Genomic DNA, 22,040 nt, shown 5'->3' on the forward strand with positions numbered 1-22,040 from the left:
CAACAGCAGTGTTTCTCAACCTGAAGTTTAATTAAGGTCAATGACCCATAGTCAAGAGACACAAAAATAACTTGCTATAAATGGATAAAACTATGCTGTAATAATAAAAAATGCAGATGGGACAAAACTATGGCAACAACACATGTATACACTCATCGATTGATTCATGAGGTACATCTTGCTAGTACCAGGTTGGACCTCCTTCTGCCTTCAGAGATGCTTGAAGTCTTTGTGACATACGGTATATTCTACAAAGTCATCAGCTCATACTGACAAAATAGCATCACACAGCACATCCATGATGTGTCCTGTTCCACCACTACCCAAAGGTGCTCTCTGCATTGAGATTTGGTGACTATGGAGGTCGTTTGATTACAGTCGTGTTCAAGAAACCAGTTTGAGATCATCTAAGATTTGTGACATGGTGTGTTATCCTGCTGGAAACAGGTTATAAAGTTATAAAGAACATGGTGTTGCTGTATTGTTGCTCTTTACTGTAGATAAATGTAGGTTATAGGTAGGGATGCAACGATACCAATTTTTTCAAACCGATACGATACCGATACTTGGATCTGAGTACTTGCTGATACAGATTACAAAAACCGATACTTCTACCACACACACACACACACACACACACACACACACACACACACACACACACACACACACACACAAATGCAATGAATTGGAAGACACGTTTTGTTTTATTCTCTGCCGATAATAAATAATATCTTAATAAAAATGACCACAAAAAAATTTCAAGTGAAAAATAAGCACTTCTGTTAAATTATTGCAGAGTCTCCACATTGTAATTTAACAAAATATCACTGAACTATTGGCACTGTCTCGAGCTTTCGGAATAATAAATAAACACTTCTGTTTGGAATAAAATTAATACAAATTAGGTTTGAGAATAAAATAAACTTTTCAATTGTTGCAGAGTGTCCATATTGTAAACAAACAAACAAAATAACGAAAGTATTTGGCATTGACGAACAAACTCCTCATCTGCCTGTGGATCATCAGTCCACTTTGCTGTTAAACCAAGGACTGACATCGCGCACACACTGCTTGTCTTTACTGCTTTAGAAAGTTTTGGCACCATTATCTCCCTGATGTGTGGGCGGCTGGGAATTTCATATCGCAGCTCGAGTATGCTGAGAAGAATCCTATGCTTTCCACGACTGGCATTGGCTGGTCATCCAGAGCAATAAAATGAGTCAGAGCCTCTGTTATTTTAACTGCCCGTGGATTTTCTCTTGACATTTTTCATCGCTTTTCCAAAACCTGAGTTAAAGTTGGCTGTTCCGGTCCACACTGCTGACATTTTGTTTAGCCTAGCTACAGCAGCCTCCAGTTTCTCTTTATCTGGAGCTGCCAGTCTGACTCGTCTAACCCTGTGCCTGTTTAGCGCAGGATGTCCCCCTAGTGGCCAATCTAAAAAAACTACAACAAAAATGACAAGCCAATCTCTGATTAATGAAATAATTCAGTATCAGTTCATGGTATCGGTTAACTTTTACGAGTATGAGTACACACACATTTTACAGTATCGGCCCCGATACCAGTATCGGTATCGGTGCATCCCTAGTTATCCAATGCTCATTTAGTACTGAAGAGGTCCAAAATGTTCCAAGAAAATATCCCCCACCCCATTACACCACCAACAACCTGAACCCCTGATGCACGGCAGGATGGATTTGTGCTTTCATGTTGTTTACGTCCTTGACCCCCTGCCTTCAGATCTTATTAAAATATGCATGAGGGTCAATTTAAGATTAGGAAGAAACCACGTCAGTTAGCGGAGAAGATTGAGAACGCTCTCATACAGTAAATAGGAAACTATAGGCCACTGCTTAGCTTAACATGTGACTGGAAATGGTGAAACAGCTAGCCTTAATGTTTGCACACCAGCACCTGTAAAGTTCACAAACTATTACACTGTGTATATGTATTAAACATACAAATTACAGAGTGTAAAAACAACCAGTTGTAGTTTCAGGGGTACTCTTCTTGGTCAGGTTTGTTTGTTTTAAAGGTGCATGTAGGTGAACTTTCTTATCTTTAGACCAAACTTCTTGACTGTATTGCGAGAACCCAATATTTCTTTAATACATACATACAGCACTGTCTCATTATTTCACCAGACACCATCACCGTCATATATTCTGCAAATTATTACCTACCCCCCAGATATTAGTTTGACGCATACTTCCCTGCTTAAAAGGCCCGAAACACTCACAAAACAATACCACCCCCCACTTTCTTAGGTATTGTACTTTAGCTGTGCTAATTTGCTAACAAACGCACCATTAATCAAATCACCAAAACTAATTAACATTCAATGAACCAGGGAATTTCCGAGTCCCTCGGGGTCAAGGTAATCCAGCCTTGGTTTTATATGTAATAATGCATCTTCCCTCATAAGCAAACACTGCACATTCCACAATCAGCAAGTCTGCTTTCAGTTAATGAAGTATTTTAAATGCACATCACAGTAAAAAGGTTCAGGGTTGAATCGGCTCTTCCAGTGAGGCGTTTGTGACACTTTGGGGCAGTTTGTGACTGTATGGCTTTCCTCTGTTCATCCAGTTTTCTTTCACCACCTATAAAAGTGGCCACAGGTTTGTTGATGGGCGTGCCTGCCTCTCGCTCATTGTAGACTAGGACAGGCTGGATGAAGGGGTGCCATCAAATGTACCTGCTACTTGGAAAAGTCTTTCAGAAGATGTAATTATAAACTTTAACTGTTCGGCGCAGCTAATTTTGATTCTACCGGAGTAATGTTTAAGTGTTTTGACCTCATTATTAGTGCCCTCTCCTCCTCCTAATCAAAGCTGCAGTTTGTAAAATTTCTTCAAGGATAAACAGGACTTCACTCAGACTACAAAAACCTGATGTTGCTATGCAGACCTTTTTGTTCTTTTTGTCCAGGTTTACAGATTTCTCAACCCTTCACTTCCATCTTAATGCAGTCTGCAGCTTGTAGCACTCACAGTGGTTATAAACTGCCTTTTCTTCTGGTTACAGTGAACACTGTCACTGTAGTCTGTGGATTACCCACCAAGACAATGTTGCTCGAAAGACAGGCTACCGTTGAATTATTTAGATGTAATTCTTTTCTACATTGTGGGCAGGGCACATGAAGTTCCATTTGTATCCGTTTTGCTGCAGGAGATGCATAAAAATCCCAAATAATCCCCTCAAACCGGGAAGCTTAAATGAGTTTATTGTGATCACATGCAGTGTTGTAATGTGGGTGAACTTTTCCTTCAATATCTCGGTCTTAAATGTGACTCAGCTCCCTTGGCGGCTGAAGATTGTTCAAACTTGAGGTCCAGGCTTTATTCTTGGGTCCACTCATGACTCAGCAACGAAGCACTTGAAACAGGAGATGAATACATTTCAGTAACATGCATTTAAAGGCGCTTGCGTGCAGACACAAAGTCTGCCTCCATGTTCTCACACACCAGCCAGCATTAGCTCGGCCTGCGTGCCATTCTTTTCGACCCGCTGACACTAGAGGCAGCTCTCCTCTCTTCTGTGCTTCATCTAAGAGAGATGCTGTATTTGTATTTGCGTGATCACAGCTTCTTAGCACCTCATTTACACTTGTTTAACTCTGTGGGCCCTCGAGGGAGAAACAGACAGAGATGTTATTTTTCTTAAGTCAACACATAAAAATATCTTTTTTTCCCTCTTCCCTCCTCACTGAAAGTTAGATAAACTGTCTGTGGGGATTTGTGAGTACAAACACAGACACACAGGAAAGGAGATTATTCCTGCTCTTCAAGCATGAGACCAGATGAGACCAAGGTCACCCGAGTAGTGGGTTTGCAGCTGGCTATCATCCAGCAAAGCTAACAAGCTGTCCTGGCCTTGGAGAGCGGGCTGCTGATGAGGAAATATGCCTCTGCACAGAGGCTGAGGGCTCCTTGTGTGTGAGCCTCCTGTGGGAGGGGTGGAACAGCCGAGCCAAAGCTGCACAGTAGAGTTGGGGAAGAATGAAGCAGGCCTGGGGTCCAACCAGTACCCCATCTGCTGGGTAACAGAGGAACAACCGTGGCAGAGACAACCTGATTTACTACCCAGTTTTAACCTGGTTATTTTCAGCTGTAATTTTACATACTACAAAAATACAGATAGCAGGCTGTGGTGCGTTTGTGTCTGATTTTACAACGGCTTATTTTTTTAGACCTTTGTGGAGTAAGAAGCTCAAGGGATCAGCGCTGTTTATCCTCAGCTGACAGTCTGTAGGGTTGGGTTAACCATGAGGAGTCCCAGCGTAGATTTCACGGATTACATGATTATTAATTTAAGCTGAAAGAAAATAAAACATCTTTCAGATACATTTGCAAATGTGTAGCAAATGTGTAGCAGCGACACGTGTCTTTATTTCACGGGATCTCAAACTAAAAACTACATGTAGTTCCCCCGCAAAGCCACGGCTTTAGTTTTCCTGCATTTAGAGTCTAGTATGTTAAGAGGTGTAACAAATCTGCATCTAAACTACAGCGCCTTGGTGATTATATCAAAACATTCATTTTGTCTTTATGATCTAGTTTAAATAAGCTACATGATTCACAGAATGATTTTGTTTTAGACGTCTCATCTCACCTACTACAGCAAAAATGCTTCAAGTAATCCCAGAATCCACTTTTATCAACATACTATACATATAATAATAATTACCTATTTCATATTGAGGGTCATTTTAAATGTTCTCATTCATTTTCCCCAACAAACAGTTTTGTTTTAAAAATAAAAAAGCCATTTAAACACATAGGAGCAAGTTAGAAACCAACAATAAAGGCATAGTTTGTGATCTGAGAAATTAGGTTCATAAAAAAGAAAATGGGAAAAACATTGTACAGCTGTTAGCTGTGTCGTAACCTCAAGCTGCTTAAGGTGCAATGATTTATTTAGATGCAATACAGTATATAAGGGAAAAACAGAGTTTGTACAATACTAATGAGCTTGAAAGTCGGTATTTGTTCAGACCGCTATCATTCTTCAACACAACCTGAACTCCTGATAGCGTTGCATTGTGTGTTTTTCTATCCAGGTTTGGTTTTACAGCATTGACAGTGTGTTTGGCATCATTGTCACGCTGCCATTCAGATGCTTTCCAGATGGTATTGCACGGTGGATCAAATTCTGACAGCACTTTTCTGTGTTCATAATTACATTAATTTTTGAAAAGAGCTCCAACACCACTCGCCTGATTCATCATTCATCGTTAGAGTAGCACAATGGGGCTGGTTAGTGCTGTTGCCTCAGCAAGAAGGTCCTGGGTTCAAATCCAAATCGAACCTGGCCGGAGCATTTCTGTGTGGAGCTTGCATGTTCTCTACAGGTATTTTGTCTTCATCCCACAGTCCAAAGACATGCAGTTAGTGAGGTTAGGTTAACTGGTGATTCTAAATTGGCATTAACTGTGAATGTGAATGGTTTTCTGCCAGTGTGTAGTAGTCTGCCTATTATTCTGCGGCAGCCGTGATATGCTCCAGGCCCCCTGTGAACCTGAATTTAATAGGTGGAAGGATAAGTGGCCTTCCCTTCCACTGAGAACATTTTTGATGAAATTTCAATAAACAGTAGATGGATCAACTGAAAGCCCAGATGTATCTCTCGGGTCCTGTTTCAGCTGTTTGCTGGATTATTTCTGATTTCTTGAGAACTTGACTTTTAGATGCTGTTCATTTTTTGTATAGTTGCTTTAGGTATGTCCCTTCTTCTTTTGTCCTCCACTTTTCCAGTTTCCTTAAATTTCTTTAAGTATACGCTGCACCCGATGCTGACATATGCCAGGTTTTCCATGAGCAGCTCTTCGGGATCATCTTGATGATGCAGAAACAGAATGTTATGCCTGTCAAACTGTGTTATCTTTGACATTTTTCATATATTAAAATAAAGAAATGGGACCAAACGATTTGTTTTAGCGACAGGCTGCTAGTAACAAAGTGCCTAAATTGGTTATTCACTAAGTTCAATGGCACATGCCTTGAGTTAGATGCCTTTTTTATGCTTGAATGATTCACAAGTAAATCCCCTGTACTGTAAAATAAAAAAGTATAAACATAAAACTTGTCCCAGAAAGAAATGAATAAACGGGATAAAATCGATAGATGGCAATATCTTAACCTCCTCAGACCTGAGCCCTCAGAAGCCATTTTTATTTAAGCTTTTTTTTTTTAGCTGTTTGCGATGAGCGAGACTAGATAAGGATAAAACTCAGGCTTCTTGTTTGAACAGGAAGTCGTTACCTGGTTTTGAGACACCTTTTTTCCTTGTAAAAGTAGAGTTATGGTGCATCTGTTCTGTTCTGTGATTGGCTGCTTCTGTTTCACCCTTCACGTGATAATTCTCCGTCACACAGCAGAGAGAGGTAATCAATCAATCAAGCCCATTAACCTGCGGTCATGAAGACATTCGCTTCGTTGTCTGCTCGACTTAATTGATTATTAGCACAAGTTTATTGGTTTTGACGGTGGCGTTCATGGACGAAGACGGTGACGCAGGTGAAGACTTGGGTAAGGATACTCAGGCTGCCCTTTAATTGTTTTATTGGCTTGTTTTAGCCTTTTCAATTGATGCACGCGGACAAACTTTTAACACCATTTTTTAACAAACTTTTGAAAGACGTCTTATTTAAAGCTTTTATTTTTTCCCCCTGTGAGTGAAGCTCCCAGTGCAGCTCTGCTCCGCGGAGACGACTTAAAACACGGTTATTAACATTCACGACCCGGTGTTTGGAGATGGGGACAGCTTGGCTAGTTTAGCAGCACCTAGCCGCTCAGAGTTAATTAACGGTCAGGTGAGGTGGTGGCACGAGGCGGCGCACGGCTGGGACACTAATTAAGCCACCGCAGGCTGCTGCTCCTCCCGAGACCGACGCGCGTTTTATTTGACCTGCGGGTCACCACGTGACCCTGGAGATGTGAAAGAAATCTTCAAACATCATCGGGTTATTTCTCCAAATACTGGTACCTTATCTGACTCCAGCTCAGTGAGTGACAGAGGAAAATGCACCAATGTAGCTGAGCGGCGTGAGAGTTCATGAATGCATATACACCTGCTTTGTGGCATTTTCAGAGTTGAGCTGTGCTTTTCATTAATATAGGTTGCTTCAGTTTGAATAATTTAAAAAGAGAAAAGAAAAGAAGCTGGACTGAATCAAAATTACCCAAATAAAGATGGAAATTGATGAGTTTAGTGATTCCAATATTGATATCACCTATTGATTTGATTCCTTATCACCACCATGACTAAGCAGTATATCACATTCAATCCAGTTCTTCATACAGCGCCAAATCACAATAACAGTCACCTCAAGGCACTTTATATTGTAAGGTAGACCCGACAATAATACCTACATACAAAAATCCAACAATTATATGAACCCTATGAGCAAGCACTTTGGCGACAGTGGGAAGGAAAAACTCCTGAAGACATTACATTCATGCAAATTAATAGCATGTTGTGTGATCAAATGTTTGTGTATGTTGGAGGCATTTTCCCTTTTTTTTGTGTGTGTGTGTGTGTGAGCAGTGTGTGTTACTTTCTCTTTGGAGTAATTAAGTAATTTGTTACACTGCTCATTGCACTACTTTCATGTTACTCTATAAAATAGCTGAAACGTATTGTCTCAAAACTACCATTTAACAATATAAACCTGAGGTTACAATCTTACACACAGCACAAATCCCTATCCTAATGAGGGTGACACAAATGATCTTTCTCTTAGTATTTAGTTGTGAACACAAAGTAAAGATGAAAACCAGCACGAAAACACTTGAAAGTGATTCTACTTTAGAAACATGAACATCTAGAAATGGAGGCTGCAACCCAACTGCTTATGTTTGTTACCTGTTAAAGTTCAGGGTCTGGCTGCTGGGCTGGGGCCCACATTCACTCAGCTTTCACTCTGGGTTCTTGGCTAGCTTGGTTTTAGCATGCTGTCTGGTTGGCTTAGTATTAGCATGCTGTGTGTGTGTGAAGAGTCAAAGTAGTGTTAACAGCATAATGCAGTTGTTTCTGAGCTGGATGTAGTTTCCACTTCACCATCCCGTGCTCGTCCTTTTGTGAAATAAGAGTAACATCCATATCCACGCTGCAGACTGTGCCAGTGTTTTAACACAGGACCACAAGTGCAACTGAAACAGAAGCAGGATGATAGGCAGGCTGACTAACAACAAGGAATTGGACTACTGGGAGCCGATTCTACACAAGAACCGGTTCTCGATTCCCATCCCTATTACCAAAGACAGAAATATAGTTTGGTTAACTACAGCAATTTTAAAACCTAGCAATGACCCACTTGACAGTGAACATGTAATGAAATTATTGCACAGTGTCATAAGAAATTAAGTCAACCCAGCAAAAGTGCCACTCAGTTAAGTTTATATTAAAAGCGTAAACTCAAAAGCCAACAACAATAAATAAAATCTAGGGAACGCGTCACCTGTCTGGTCAGATGCCAAGCAGTGGAGCTAGGCCGTGAGCCACTAACGACCCAATTATCCGTAGTACTGATACCATCACTGGTATCGGTATCGGATTGATACTAGCACAATAGGATCGATATGTTAACCCTATTAAAATGTGTTCAGATTTTGCAGATTGGTGATGATTCATCTCATAAGTCATGAAACGATGAGCTCCCCTACATAAGCTGCCTTTTATAAGTTAAAAGTATCACTATTGGTTTTGGTATCAGTAATACTGGCCCTGTGTTTACTTGGTATGGTATCGATACAGGAATTTGCAGGTTCACTACCACGCAGGACGGCCAGGTAACTGCTAAAGAATCCCTTCTCACCTTTTTCGAGCTAATAAATGGCAGGAATCACCCGCATATGCAGAAAGGTTGCATCTCACCTTTCTCTCCGAGGTCTTCCTTTTTTCCCTCCCATCTTCAACATCCTTTGTCCAGTATATCCACTACTTCCCCTACAGATGTCCAAACCGTCTCAGCCTTCCTGCTCTAACTTGTCTGCAGAGTGCTCAACCTGGGAACCGGTTGGGAAATAAAAAGAATGACATTGAACAACAACTTTCCTTTTGGTGAAGGAAGCATTTGTAGTTTTACTAGTTAACACACAAAAAAAGGTGTTAGTTCACTTTTCCCAACACTGCAGAGGCCTGATGATGGAGTCGGATTTTATCTTGTCTGGTTATCAGGGTTTTTCTGTGCTATTAAGATGGTTCACTTCTTACCAGGGTGCTTCACCATGATAACTTGTTCCCTAGATTAGAGATCATTAGGTCTGAAATCAGCGTCTACTGACCTGTCAGTTCTCTGTGAAATGACACCATTCCTGGAAGATTCCTCTGACTTCCTGTGTGGATAGTAGGAGAGTCTAGTGTCTTCACACTTCCCAGATGATCAATAAGAGAGATATATTTTTAGATAAACCTTTTTTTCCCCTTATTTTTTCCCTTCCACTTTTGGCTGGTTTGTATTTAATTTGCACATAGACTAAGCCTGCCTTTGAATTCTGTTTGTTGCATTTACTCTTCACTTGCTCTCAGATCATCAACCAACAGCGAAGCTGCAGCTGAAAGAATGAGAACTAACATTGCCTTCTAAACATTAATTTAGTCATTTACTCATTATAATCCATGAGATTCTGATAAACAGTGGGCATTTTTGCTGTCTTTCTCTCCTGGCTTTAAATAGGCTAAACTTTATTACCCTCTCTTTTCCTGTCTTACAAAGCACTGAGTGTCCATGCATTCATTCAGCGCTGTCAGTATTTATCTACTGTGCAGTGCTTTTCCTTCACCACCACTGCTTTGTCTGGAGCAGCTGTGTTTCTCTCAGTCTGTATTATGTGTTCAACCAATTCATGGTTTTCTAATATTATAGATTCATCTTTTGAACAATCAGCTGCTCTGTTACTAACATCTGTTTTCTGTTGATAATGCCACAGATGCCACCCAGTTTAATGTGAATGTGCAGGTTAAAACCTAGGTTAACTTAGTGAGTTGATAAAAGCTTGATGTGTTCCTGACTAAATATGTTCGGATAAGGGAGTCCAGATAACACAAAGACAACCTGGGTATGTTGAACTCGCTTTATAGTACTTAGCTCCAGCTTATAATGACTTGAGGTGAGAAACCTTCAGTTTTCAGGAGCTTGTTAGGAAAAACACGCATATTTGGGCATATTTTTGCAATATCTGACCAAATAAACTGGGTAAAATGATACATAATGAAAACATAGTGCAGTAGGCTGGAACTTAAAGATTAAAGCCTTCTCCTAACTGCCACAAAATGAATTCTGGCTTTGAAGTTCTTGAGCCTGTATTCATTTTTCAGACTGGCCTGATCCAAAAATGTATCTCTGTTATTATTGTATTCTTGTAGAAGTCAAGATGTAATATGTTGATGATAATTATGAACTCATTAATGTCCAGAGTACTATATTACTAGAAGGTAGGATGCTGAAGTAAAACCAGATGAGTGATTTTTAGTCCAAATTTTTAAGTTAAAAAACAAATTCTTGCTTTACTCTGTTGCAGACTGTCCAAGCCTTCTGTGTGAGGAACTGGAGGATTTGTCAAAAAACAGCAACCGAGGGAACATGAGCAGGAGGAGGGGGAGGAGGAAGAGGAGGGAAAAGGAGGAGGAAGTGTTTAGTCAGTGGGAGGATGAAGAGGCAGCAGAGGAGACATGGCGAGAAGAGAAGGATGGGGAGGGGGGGAAAGAAGAGAAAGTTGTGACAGAGGAGGAGCAGGTGAAGCCTGAGAGTGGGCTGAAAGCGGGGGCGGCACAGGAGGTGCAGATGGAAGACAACAAGATTGAGAAGGCCAAGGAAACAATTGCTGATGAACAAGAGAGTACAGTGACAAAGCGCTTAGCACAAAAAGATGAGCAGAAGAAGAGTAAGAAGAAGCGAGGGAGGAAGCAAAGTGAGCAGGTGAGAAGTAAGAGAGGAGTAAAGGATGTTGGTGAGAGGTCTGAGGAGATGAAGAAAAGTGAGACACAGGAGGTGCCAGCGATGAGCTCAGAGGAGACCTCGGCTCTGACGAACAGCTGTGACCTCTCTGACCCACTCTACTTGGGGTTTGGGGGGACAGGGCTGTGTTGTCCCCCAGTTCCCATCCCCCTGCTGTACTCCTCGCAGCCTCCTGTCTCCATCCAGCCCACATGTCCTCAGCCACAGAGTAACAAAAGACCTCATAGCCCCCTTCTGCCTCACAGTGTCCCCCAGCAGGGCCCACAACCACTTGAGGTGAGAGGAGACCATTCATGTGCTCATACCTGGTGATCTGTGAACTACTTGAAATGTATTTTCCCTTTCATTTGCTCAAGATTCATTGCACGCTGAACCTGAGTGACACATTCACACCAAACTCTGTTTGTGTGCTGCTGTATTTCAGACACGCAGATTTAAGATCTTTCTCAAACTTAAGCCAGTTTCACACATGAACCCCAACAATGTTAGGAAATCATGTCAGTACATTCCCTCGAGTGGTTCTTTTTCACATGTAAGAACTTTGGATGCATTTTCACCACTAATATTTTGCTGGGTTTTGTCAAGGATGCTCTCTGAGTGTCCTTGTAAGGTTCTCGCCGACCCACGTCAAAATAGCCCTAATTACTTGAACTGAAGGTAACTGGACTTACATTTTTTGGGGTTTATAAAGGTGTCTCTTCACTCACCTAAGAAGCTTCTTTACTTCTTAAATGTCTTAAGGCCCAGGTATTTAACCCCTGATGGGGCTGTCACTTTAAATGTGGTCCTAAAAGATGTGGACAAGCCTGTTCTGTCCGATTTAGACTTCTGCTGGGAATCTTTGTAGTGCTTGCAATGTAACCTACGCAAATGGCCAACGTCATTGCTGGCATTTATGGTGCATTGTGTTAATTACGATGTGCTAATGTCCTGGTCTTTTATATGTAGTGCCAGCCAATAGAAAAAAAAATAAAATCTTGGGACTAGGGATTGAAATCTGCCCCTCTAGATTTTTCACTTGTTTATACATTCCCTTACATCCATTCCAATAGTTTACACAGTCTCCCTCCAGAAATTTGCTGACATTTGTGAGTACTTATATTGATACTATTATTATTAATGTTCCTTATATTGAAGAGATGATTGTCACTTTCACTAATAAATTTTAAAACTGCAGTGAAAAAGGTGGGAAAAAAGGAAGAAGAAGCGCAAAACTGCAATCGATGGTGCTGAAATGGCCAATCGCAACAATCGTGGGCTACGTTGAGCTAACATGTAGTCACATTGCTAGGGTGATGCACAAGAGGTTTCCCCATAAGTTTTCAGAGGGGTTTGAGGTTAAGACCTTTATATAAACATTTGCAGACATGTTGGAAGTTGGTGCGTTCCAGAAACAGTGAGGGAAAAACTGGATTTGTTTTGGTTATTAGCGATAAAAACACATTCATGGATGGAACCTGACCAGTGCTCTGTGTATAGCTTATTTAGAGAGTCAAAAATACACAACAGTGGCAGTACAGATTAAAAACACTTATTCTATTTATTCAGGTACACACTAATAGCTACAGCATAGATTTCTTGCTGAAGCATAAATCTCCAGTCAGTCTTTAAGGGTCATATGAGTCAAGATGTGACTCCTCTGTGAGACATTGCCCTGCCATATTGTTGTGAGCTATTAAGGTCACATGGGTCAAGCTGTGGGGGTTGGGAAGAGGATTTCAGGACTGCATTATAGGTGGCTGATAATTAGCGTCACTACCTCCACTCAGTGGTGGTTGTTCACAGTGCCCATAGATGGCCTCTGTCTGTGTTCTTGATCGAAGATCTCTGCTCTCCTATGTAAAGGTCCGAGCACTCCTCACTGCATTGCATGGTGAACTCGGAGTATTTTGATGAGGTAGTTTTTTGCGAGGGCGTTGCTTTGTCTGAAGTGCACTGGGATGTTGTGCTTAGAGAAATTTCTCCAACAAACCTGCCAGATGCTGTCTGAGTAAAGCATGGACAATGCAGGATACACGACGCCCACTCGCTTGTTGTGAATACTCTCGATAATTACCTGTAGCATCCTCATATGGGTTCAGGTGGAAATGATTCTGTATTAAGCAGTGCAAAGACAGTTTATCTGAATGATTTGGACATTTGTGTCGAGAGAATTTCAGGGTTACAGTGTGTGAAAAGACAAAAATAAACACATTATACTTGGCTGCTGATCATGAAGTTTAACCTTTAACCCAACAGTTTTGCATTTTCTAGTAAATCTCAACAGGTTTCTAATAATGGCTCATTCAGTGTGTAATTACAGTCTAATGTGTATGAAATATGCACACCTACAGTCCTCTGAATTATTAATGATGCAGCTGTGAAAATGGATTTGAATGTTCAGTGTGTAATGTAGTGTGATATCCGTAGGTGACAGATTCTTTGAAGCCATTAACGAGCACATTCAGCGTGTGGAGAATGATCTCATCTCACTGAAAAGCTATGTAAGGTGATAACGGTAAATTAATTGTTCTTTACTGTTATTTGCCAGGATGACACTCTTGGACCCACAGCATGCACTGTGCTAGTAATCGGTACTTTTAATGTTTACCACTCAGACGTAGATCTCAGATAATGTCCCTGGTTCTACAACAGCAAGACGTTTCAGACCAGATCAAATCAGAAATGATTGTTTTTGAACTACGCTAACCTGAAGACAAATTTTTACAGAGACTGACAACTGATATGTGAGTTTGGTAGAGCTGGAACAGTCAGTTACCAGTTTGGCAGGAGAAGAACTGTTTATTTTCATAACTGATCAATCTTTAAGACTACTTTACTTGTTCTTGTCTCTGGGCAGTTTTGATATGTTTGGTTATTGTCTGTCATCAGAAAAAGTAAGCAGTTTGAAGACATTACATCAGGTCCTGGATAACTGCGGTGGGCATTTTTATATTCACTAGATTTAATGGACCAAGCAATTAACAGAAAATGAGAAAAATCATTACCTGCTGGCTGCAGCCCTGGAACAGACGTGTTAATATCACATATGGGAAAGAACAATGGAAATTAATTACTTGGTCCTGGAAGTCCTAAATGAACTTTTATTTTTGGGAAATGATTGCTGCATTGCTTTGTTTGGGCTGAAACATTCAACTCTGCACTGCACTCAAAGGTTTTTCCTTTTTTTTCCCCCCTAAACGACTCTCCAAAATTATATTTAGCTTTTAAAAATGTGATAATTGATACCTGACTATTTAAAATCCTTTTTTTAAAGGGAAAAAAAACATTGGGACATTTTACTGAATTTGACTGAAAACATCTGTGCTGAGGTAGTGTTTCTTCATGGCAGATGGAGATAACGCAGGTATACTCCACCCGACGCTCCATCCGCTACAGCACCAGGGGCCGAGGTCGAGCCCTCAGCTTCCCACTGCTGCCAGGGATAGAGTCTGTGGACAGCTGCCTGCTGCCACCTGCACCGAAGAAGAAGACACGGACGCTCTACAGCACAGGTGAGGGGAAACGTCTCTGTGTGCTCACATTTGACTGCTATGCAAATTATTGTCCTGTAATTTGTGTGTGTGTACACTAACGTACTCTTGCGTACAGATCAGTTAGAGCATCTAGAGGCCCTTTTCCAAGAGGATCACTATCCGGACGCAGAAAAAAGGAAAGTGATTGCTACTTCAGTCGGCGTCACACCTCAGAGAATTATGGTTAGACTCTTACTCTATGGTCTATGGTTAGACTCTTAGGGCAGGGATAGCTCAGTAGGTAAAGTGGTCACCCCATGATCGGAAGGTCGGCGGTTCGAATCCACTTAACGGCTACCCTGAGGTACCCCTGAGCAAGGTACCGTCCCTACACACTGCTCCCCGGGCGCCTGCTTAGTGGGCTGCCCACTGCTTCACTGAGTGAATGGGTCAAATGCAGAGAAAAACAAGTAATTTCCCCATGGGGATCAATAAAGTATCCATTATTATTATTATTATTATTATTATTATTATTATTACTCTGTTCATCTTCTGTGGAATTTTACTGAAGACTTGTGATGTTTTCCTTATGAAGATGTGCTACTGGCATTTTATTCTTTGTGTTCCTGAAAATCCCATCTCATCCTCTGTAAAGCAGTTTCTACCTTTTTTGTTGGCCTCCTCAGTCTTATTTTTTCCCCCCTGAATGTTTCTGGGTCCCAGGTCTGGTTTCAGAACCGGAGGGCAAAGTGGAGGAAAGTACGTGCTGTTACAGCAAAGGTGGAACACGGACAGAGTAGAGCCGAATACAGTCCACATCACCAAATCAATCCCATGCCCACACTGGCTCACAACAGGTATTTCTGTTTCTTTTATTTCTGTGTGTCTGTGTAGGTTTGCTGTCATCCAGGTCATGGTAGTCTAGAGAGACTGAAGAAAATAAGGTAGATGACTTCTTTAGGTTTGAAGGCTGTACACTTAAAGAATAAAGGTCACTCTTTTGAGGATGCCAGTGCTCACATTTTGGACTAAGAAGACAAGATGGTTTGAGCGAGAAGTAAAGGAGGTCATTTGTTCTTGCAAAGGTTTCTTCGGTTAAAAGGGAGTTTGTTGTTTTTTCTCTTCTTGCTGTTTCTCACTCCTAGGGTGTCGTCTGATTGCTTTCTCTGCATTATTGTAGGGTCTTTACCTTACAATGCAAAGTGCCTCGAGGCAACTGCTGTGATTTGGCACTATATAAATAAACCAGAATTGAATCCACATCCACTGTGAACGACCATCGTTGATGTGACGTCATTTGTATGCGACACAACAATGGAAAATCTCGAGACGATGGTGTACCTGCTGCTCTGTGTGTGGGGTTTTTTTTTTTGGGGGGGGGGGGATTTCCCCCGTTGTCGGCTTTCAGAAATGGTAGTTTTGTTTTTTGTGATTAAGTCGCTCTCATGACTGAGTTACGTCTGTTGAAATCACATTTTTCGATAGGCTAGATCACTTCGAACCGGAGCCCAGTAGGTACTGAAAGTGTTATTGCTGTGTCTTTACTCAGCTGAGCCTCAACTGAGCTATTAAGGTCACATGATGAGGCTGGGCAAGCCCTCACAGTGACTTGACCCTTAACCCCCGGTGATAGTAATACAGTCCTTCTTTTTTTCTTTTTTTTTTTCTTCTTCTTCTTCTCACACACCTTGGCTCATGTGAAGAGGCTCTGGGTCAATAATGGGTCAATGACCCTCAGGACCACTTCCAAAGCCCCCACTAGGCGTTAAATACCTGGGACTCTCAGTCTTTTGTTTGTAGAACTGAAGAAGCCTCTTGGATAAGAGGTGAATTATCTTCACAAAACACTATGTCCAGATGAACAGAATCAACTTTTGGAGATCTACTTACCTGGATGATTGAGCATTCATCAAGATATCTTCACAAACCTAAAGAAGTCCAGTTGACCCCCCCCCCCCCCCCCCACCCACCCACACACACACCTCTCTAGATTTTTATCTCTGTACTTTGATTTGATTCATGCTTAAGTGCATTTTTGTTCTTTGTCTTTGTTTTAGTAAGGGAGCCGCTTCTTTGTCTCGTTATTATGCTCCTCCCAAGCTACCCCAGCTTGCCCCTGTGCCACCTTCATTCCCCACCATAACCACTCAGAGCCCACCCTCCCACAGCAGCCTGTTGTCCAGCCTCAGCAGCCCAGGTGTGAAAATCCACACATGCACATTTTACGACACTCTGCTTTTCATGCATTAGCTTGATGAGCATTCAGTCTGTCTGTGAGGAATTCTCTTTATCTTGTTAAAATAAACGACTCAACCCAAATTTAAAATTGCATACAAAGGTGTTAAAGATCGCATCACCCTTCAGCTGAGCTATGATGTTAGCAAGCTCTGTGCCCTTTTGTTTTGCACATTACACATTTGCCTAATAAGCGACATCCAGTGCAAAAATAAATATACATAATCATTAAAAAGAAATCAAACATGCAGACCTTCCCACAGTGGCGAGCCCTTGTCTATAAGTGAACAGCTGAAAGTAGCATTGGAAAAAAAAAATAGGTCCTACATAAAACTGCTCATAACAAGGTTTTTGAATTTTTACTTTAGTTTTGTTTGATTAAACAGACAAAGCTGTTAAGTTTTTTTGTAATGTGAAGACCATCTCGTTCCATTGATGAAAAGGGAAACATCACAACAAAACAATCTAGATGGATACATAAGTCTAAAGGTCAGAGGAAAATATGTAAACTTGGATTTGGGATTAAGTTTCCCTTCAACCTGCATTATCATTCCTTTGTGAGGTGCTGATGAATGATTACAATCAGAATACTTTATTAATCCCTAAAGAAACCGGACCAGCTTAAATTCTTTGATGTCTGGATGATCAAGCAGTGATGCAGTCACCCCACCTCCATCATGGCTGAAAAATTTCGTTACATTTGCTTAGGATCCTCTGTTAACATTAGTTATTTTTACTGGAAGAGAGGCGGACAAAGCTTGTCCACCAAAACTCTTTCAGTTGTAGGGTCGGTTATGTAAAGTAGCAGCAAATTTGACCTCGATAAAATTTGTGGCTTTTATGGCATTACAAACATAGGTTTTTAATTAACGGATTTTCCTACATATGAGAAAGTGTTTATAGAAGAATGACATCTTTGTTCAGCTCAGCAAACCTTCACACTGCAGGTTGAGATAGTAAAATTACACAGAAACCAAACTACAGTATCTCTGCCTAATCTTACTTTGTAATTGCTTGGTTTTTATCTGTTAGGTGAAAGCAGAGTGAGGGATACAGGCCAGCAACAGCTTTCATCTCAGGAGGGTTTGGTGGAGTATCCCCCCCGTCCCATGCAGAGCCCTCCCCCTCTGCGGCGAGCCAGCCTTCCTCTTTTCACCTCAACCTTTAACTCTGCAAACCCCACTCCCCCTCTCCTCAACACACCAGCCCACACCCCACCCCTCTTCCTGGATGCTCTGGAGGGTGGCTCTACCTTGGCCCACCGTGAGACCCAGTCTCTGCCGACTGACACCAGGTCAGCTCCACTCACAGCAAACTGTGACATGAATACTAGAGGATGCTTCAAATATGGATGAGTATAAGAGCTGACAGCAGGACAGAGAGTAGGCAGAGAGGGAATCTGTGAAATACTGATGTAGTGATGGCTCACACAGCGTCTGTAGTAGCAGGGAGTCAGTTTTAGCTAAAATATGCTGTGAGAGATTGCACTTAGTCACTTTGTTCTTATACAATTATGGTTGTATGACTATAGATGTGTGACAGCACTAAAACTTCTACTTTGTAGATACGGTTGGCAGTATCTGTGCATGTTCAGTAACGCAGATGTACTGCATAGAGATGGTGGCAGAAACCTCATAAATAACGTGAGACCTGAGAATAAAACTCTGATTGTGTCTGTCTGCCTCGATATCACTAGAAGTAATCATAAGTGCAACCACAACCTGCAGATGGAGCAATAATCAAAGATGTTCATGTTTGTCACTAAATTCTTGTTTGTGTTGTCCTCAGTTTGCTCTTTGACTTGGACTACCTGACGTCTAGCCAGCAGAGCAACACTCTGTCTTACCAGCTCCAGACCTCCTACCCCACCAGCCAGCCTCAGCTCCAACCTCAAGCATCTCTGCCCCGCATGACCTACTTCACACCATCCCCCTACCTCACCCCTAACCCTCCAGAGTCTAATCCTACTTCCTACCTGACTTTTGGCCCTGGAGGAAACTCGACAGGAGTGGTGACCTATTCCACCACAGGTCATGCCTACTTTCAGTCCCAGAGTGCAGGTCAAATCCTACTGCAGTCATCTGGTCACCACGGTGAGTCACTGGGGTAAAATGAGATTGCATTAATTGATGTATTGGAAAAAATATGAAATTTTACTCTGACAAAAGATCCTATAGGATCAAATGGAAAGTAAAAACTATACACCCTACATTAGTGTAAACTAACCCAGAAGTCAAAAGAAAGTTTGACTTGGTGCTTTCTATGTAAACAGATGTTTGCACAATCATTGAACAAGGATTCAGTTTTTCAATAATTATTTTTAATCTTGTATTATACATTGCTCTCATCACTGTCATATCATCAGCTTTAGTCACCATTCAGTCAGTGGTGCAAATTAGAAAGATCAGAAGCTTTGTAGTTGGATGTTTAAATTGCATGGTGATTTAATAAGGAAATGTATAGGTCAGCATTGATTAATAAGACAAAAGGGAGTCATGTTGAGGGCACAGGAAAAACATTAGAATTAAATGGTATGCAGATACTCTTGGCATTCTTAGTCTTATGACAGGTGAAATGTTTGAGGTTTCAATTACTGCCACTGAAGCTGAATTTTCAGTCTGTTTGGATCTGCGTGTGTTTTCCATCCAGCTGGGATTACAGCGTACCAGTCTTACCCATGGGGCAACATGTGCAGTCAGCCAGCCATGCACCAGCGTACTCAGTGCCCTCCTGCTTACCCTGGCAGCTTGGGACCCGGTCGAGAGCACCAGCCTACCTCTTCCACCACCCTCCCTCTTCCTTCGTTCTTTCCTGGGGAGGACCAGGAGTCGTTGCATGCAAATTCCCAGAATCCTTCACTCAACCAGACTTTCACAAGCAGCACCACCAGCACCGCCACCGTCCTGCCACCTGTGTCAACGCTGCGGCACTCTTGCCTCAGGGTGGAGGATACTCCAGCCAGGGAGTCATTGCTAATGCCCTCGCAGGTCAACGCGGCCTCTCCAGAAAGCCCTGCAGTGCCCTCTTGTGTCAAAATTGAGTATGACAGTCCTAGAGAGATCCACAGCCACTTCCACTGCGACTTTTCTCCCATACATTTTTGACTTTAAGTGTGTGTGAGCGTGTGTGCATGTGTTTCAACTGTCTATGTAAATATAATATATGTGGATTTCTAAATTTCCTGTTTTTGTTACTATTAGGATGTTCTCAGCTGAAATGTGAAAGCCACCAGGCTTTAGTTTGCTGGCTGCAATAAATGCTCATTGCGCTGTTAATCATTTATTTCTGCATTTAACTTGGTTTTATAATCTAAAACAACAATTGAAGCGTATTTTGTTTTTGTCTTTCGATGTCCCTTTTTAGGACAGTTTGTTTTTGCTCAAATTGTAGCTTATTTCAGGTACCTCAGAAAAGATATCTTGGTACCAGTTTAGAAATCAGAATGAGATGTGAAGAAACACTACACTGAAAAATAACATCACTGAGTCTGTATTTTTTAAATTGGCTAAAGAATTAATCAGGGACATTCAAGTCTGGCTTCAGTCACATGTTCTGCTAAAATATGGTGATAGAAATGTTGCACAAATGTAACCTGCTACATTTCAGAGGACCCCCCCCACCCCCACCCCACCCCCACTGTTCAATAAAGACACAAATATACTATAATATCCTTAGAGTTATAAATAAGTTAGAAATATATGTGTAATATGTAGTCCTGTTGCTTTTTTGTTTTTGAATATTAGGGCTTTAAAATGTTTCTGGTTCCAATGTCTCTGTGATTCGGTTAAACTGGATAAAGAATTTGTTAACATTTGTCAGTCCTGCTGTGGTCACCCATAAGTAGAAGCTGATTTATAAACTGATAATATGAGGTGTGATCATAATGGTCCACAACTCTGGCCATCAAGATGGTGGTCATGGCTTTTTTTTTTTTTTTTTTTTTTTTTTCTTTTCTTTTCTTAGACTGGTGGATCTCCCCTTCAAGGTTTTCTCCCCGTGCACTTCTAAACTGTTCCCAGTGATGCTGCTAATTTTAGATCAATCCTGCTTTGCACGCTGGATTTTCTCCACTGTGTCAAAACTGTGAGATTTTGATCTAAAGTTTCATATCAGAAGAGGACTGTTGGTGAAAGCAGATTATGTTCGTGTGATCCAGGTAGTTCACATCCCTCATTTTGGGATCCTCTAATTTAAATGAGGGGTTTTTGTCCGGTTTGATTCATGCTTGAGTTAATCCTATGTTGGTGGTTTTTAGTGTGAGACAACCACGTGCCAGTATCTGTAGCATTAAAGATGCAGTTTTTCAAATGTTCCTCTGCTGGGGAGGAGAATGGGTTTGACTGATGGAGGAAGATCACGACAGTGGATTTTAGAGCAGAGTTACTCCAGACAATTACTAATACAGCCCAAAGCCTTAATCTGTGTTGCCATCTGCTGTGTTCTCACACTTACTGCACTTGCACACCCTTTATCTTTAGTATGCAAGTGAGTAACAGAGGCTTGTGGAAACCAAATCCCTATATGAAATCACACCTCTGAAAGAGCTGAAGGCTTTTTCCTGAGACTAAAAAAGACGTTTGGGAGCAATGTGACATTTCCTTGTTCTCTGTAAAATCAAAGGTTTCCTGTTTTAACTCTAGTTAATATTCCTGGTTCGTACTCCCGCTGTTTGTAAAGTTTGAAGTACAGCTTGAAATGGTGTGGGAGTAAGAGAAGGAGATATGATGAGAGCAAAGAGGAGGTGGCAGGGACTGAGGGAGCAGATAAAGGATGGGGGAGATGGAGGGACTGAGGCAATCTGCTGGTCTAGGAACAAGGGAGGAGAGCTGAGATGAGCTGTTGCTATGGGAGGAGAAGAGGATGATGGGTGGGCTCTGCCAGTAGGCGTGAGAGGGAAAGAAGATGGGGATGAAGGAGAAGTGTGTTTGTAGCACAGGGAGGGGGTTCTGGGATGAACAGAACTGTTGGTTATGTAAGCTCTGTATTTGGTTTTTAATGAACCTCTCTCTTCCTGCTCACTGGCTACTGAGCTGTTACTGTTGGCAGGAGACGAGCAGCATAAACACACACACACTCGCGCACATACACAAAAACTTCATTTGCAGTGCAAAAATTTCTTGCATAAGAAGGCACGCACAGAACTTTATTTTGTGAAGAAGTGAGGGCTCTCTTCAAACTCAAGGAAGAAATGTTTTTACTCGGGCTGAAGTCCGATACTGATTGACTCTTTTTTTGTGTAGTACTCGTGCTATTTACATAATTTCAGAGTCCTTCATGTATCACTGAGCTTACACATGTGACTGAGGAGCGCTTCATGTCGGGTTACTCTGTAGTTATTTTTTCCAGGACTTCCCTCGTGTGAACAGAGAGCGTTCAGAGCACAG

General features: G+C 41.6%; 1 protein-coding gene across 1 annotated transcript; it reads left to right on the forward strand.

The window, feature by feature from the left end:
* The first annotated feature begins 6,426 nt into the window (after positions 1 to 6,426).
* nobox (NOBOX oogenesis homeobox) lies at positions 6,427 to 20,203 on the forward strand. The gene is made up of 9 exons (XM_085396155.1): positions 6,427 to 6,536; positions 10,530 to 11,242; positions 14,298 to 14,460; positions 14,558 to 14,664; positions 15,145 to 15,278; positions 16,479 to 16,618; positions 17,689 to 17,950; positions 18,445 to 18,749; positions 19,306 to 20,203. Exons 1-9 carry the CDS (start codon positions 6,503 to 6,505, stop codon positions 19,758 to 19,760), a joined length of 2,313 nt encoding a protein of 770 aa, XP_085252281.1. The 5' UTR covers positions 6,427 to 6,502; the 3' UTR covers positions 19,761 to 20,203.
* Positions 20,204 to 22,040: the final 1,837 nt, after the last annotated feature.

Source organism: Rhamphochromis longiceps, linkage group LG22 (genome assembly GCF_057381845.1).
Source record: "Rhamphochromis longiceps isolate RC_006_pf linkage group LG22, R_longiceps_female_GT1.1, whole genome shotgun sequence".
NCBI classification, from domain to species: Eukaryota; Metazoa; Chordata; class Actinopteri; order Cichliformes; family Cichlidae; genus Rhamphochromis; species Rhamphochromis longiceps.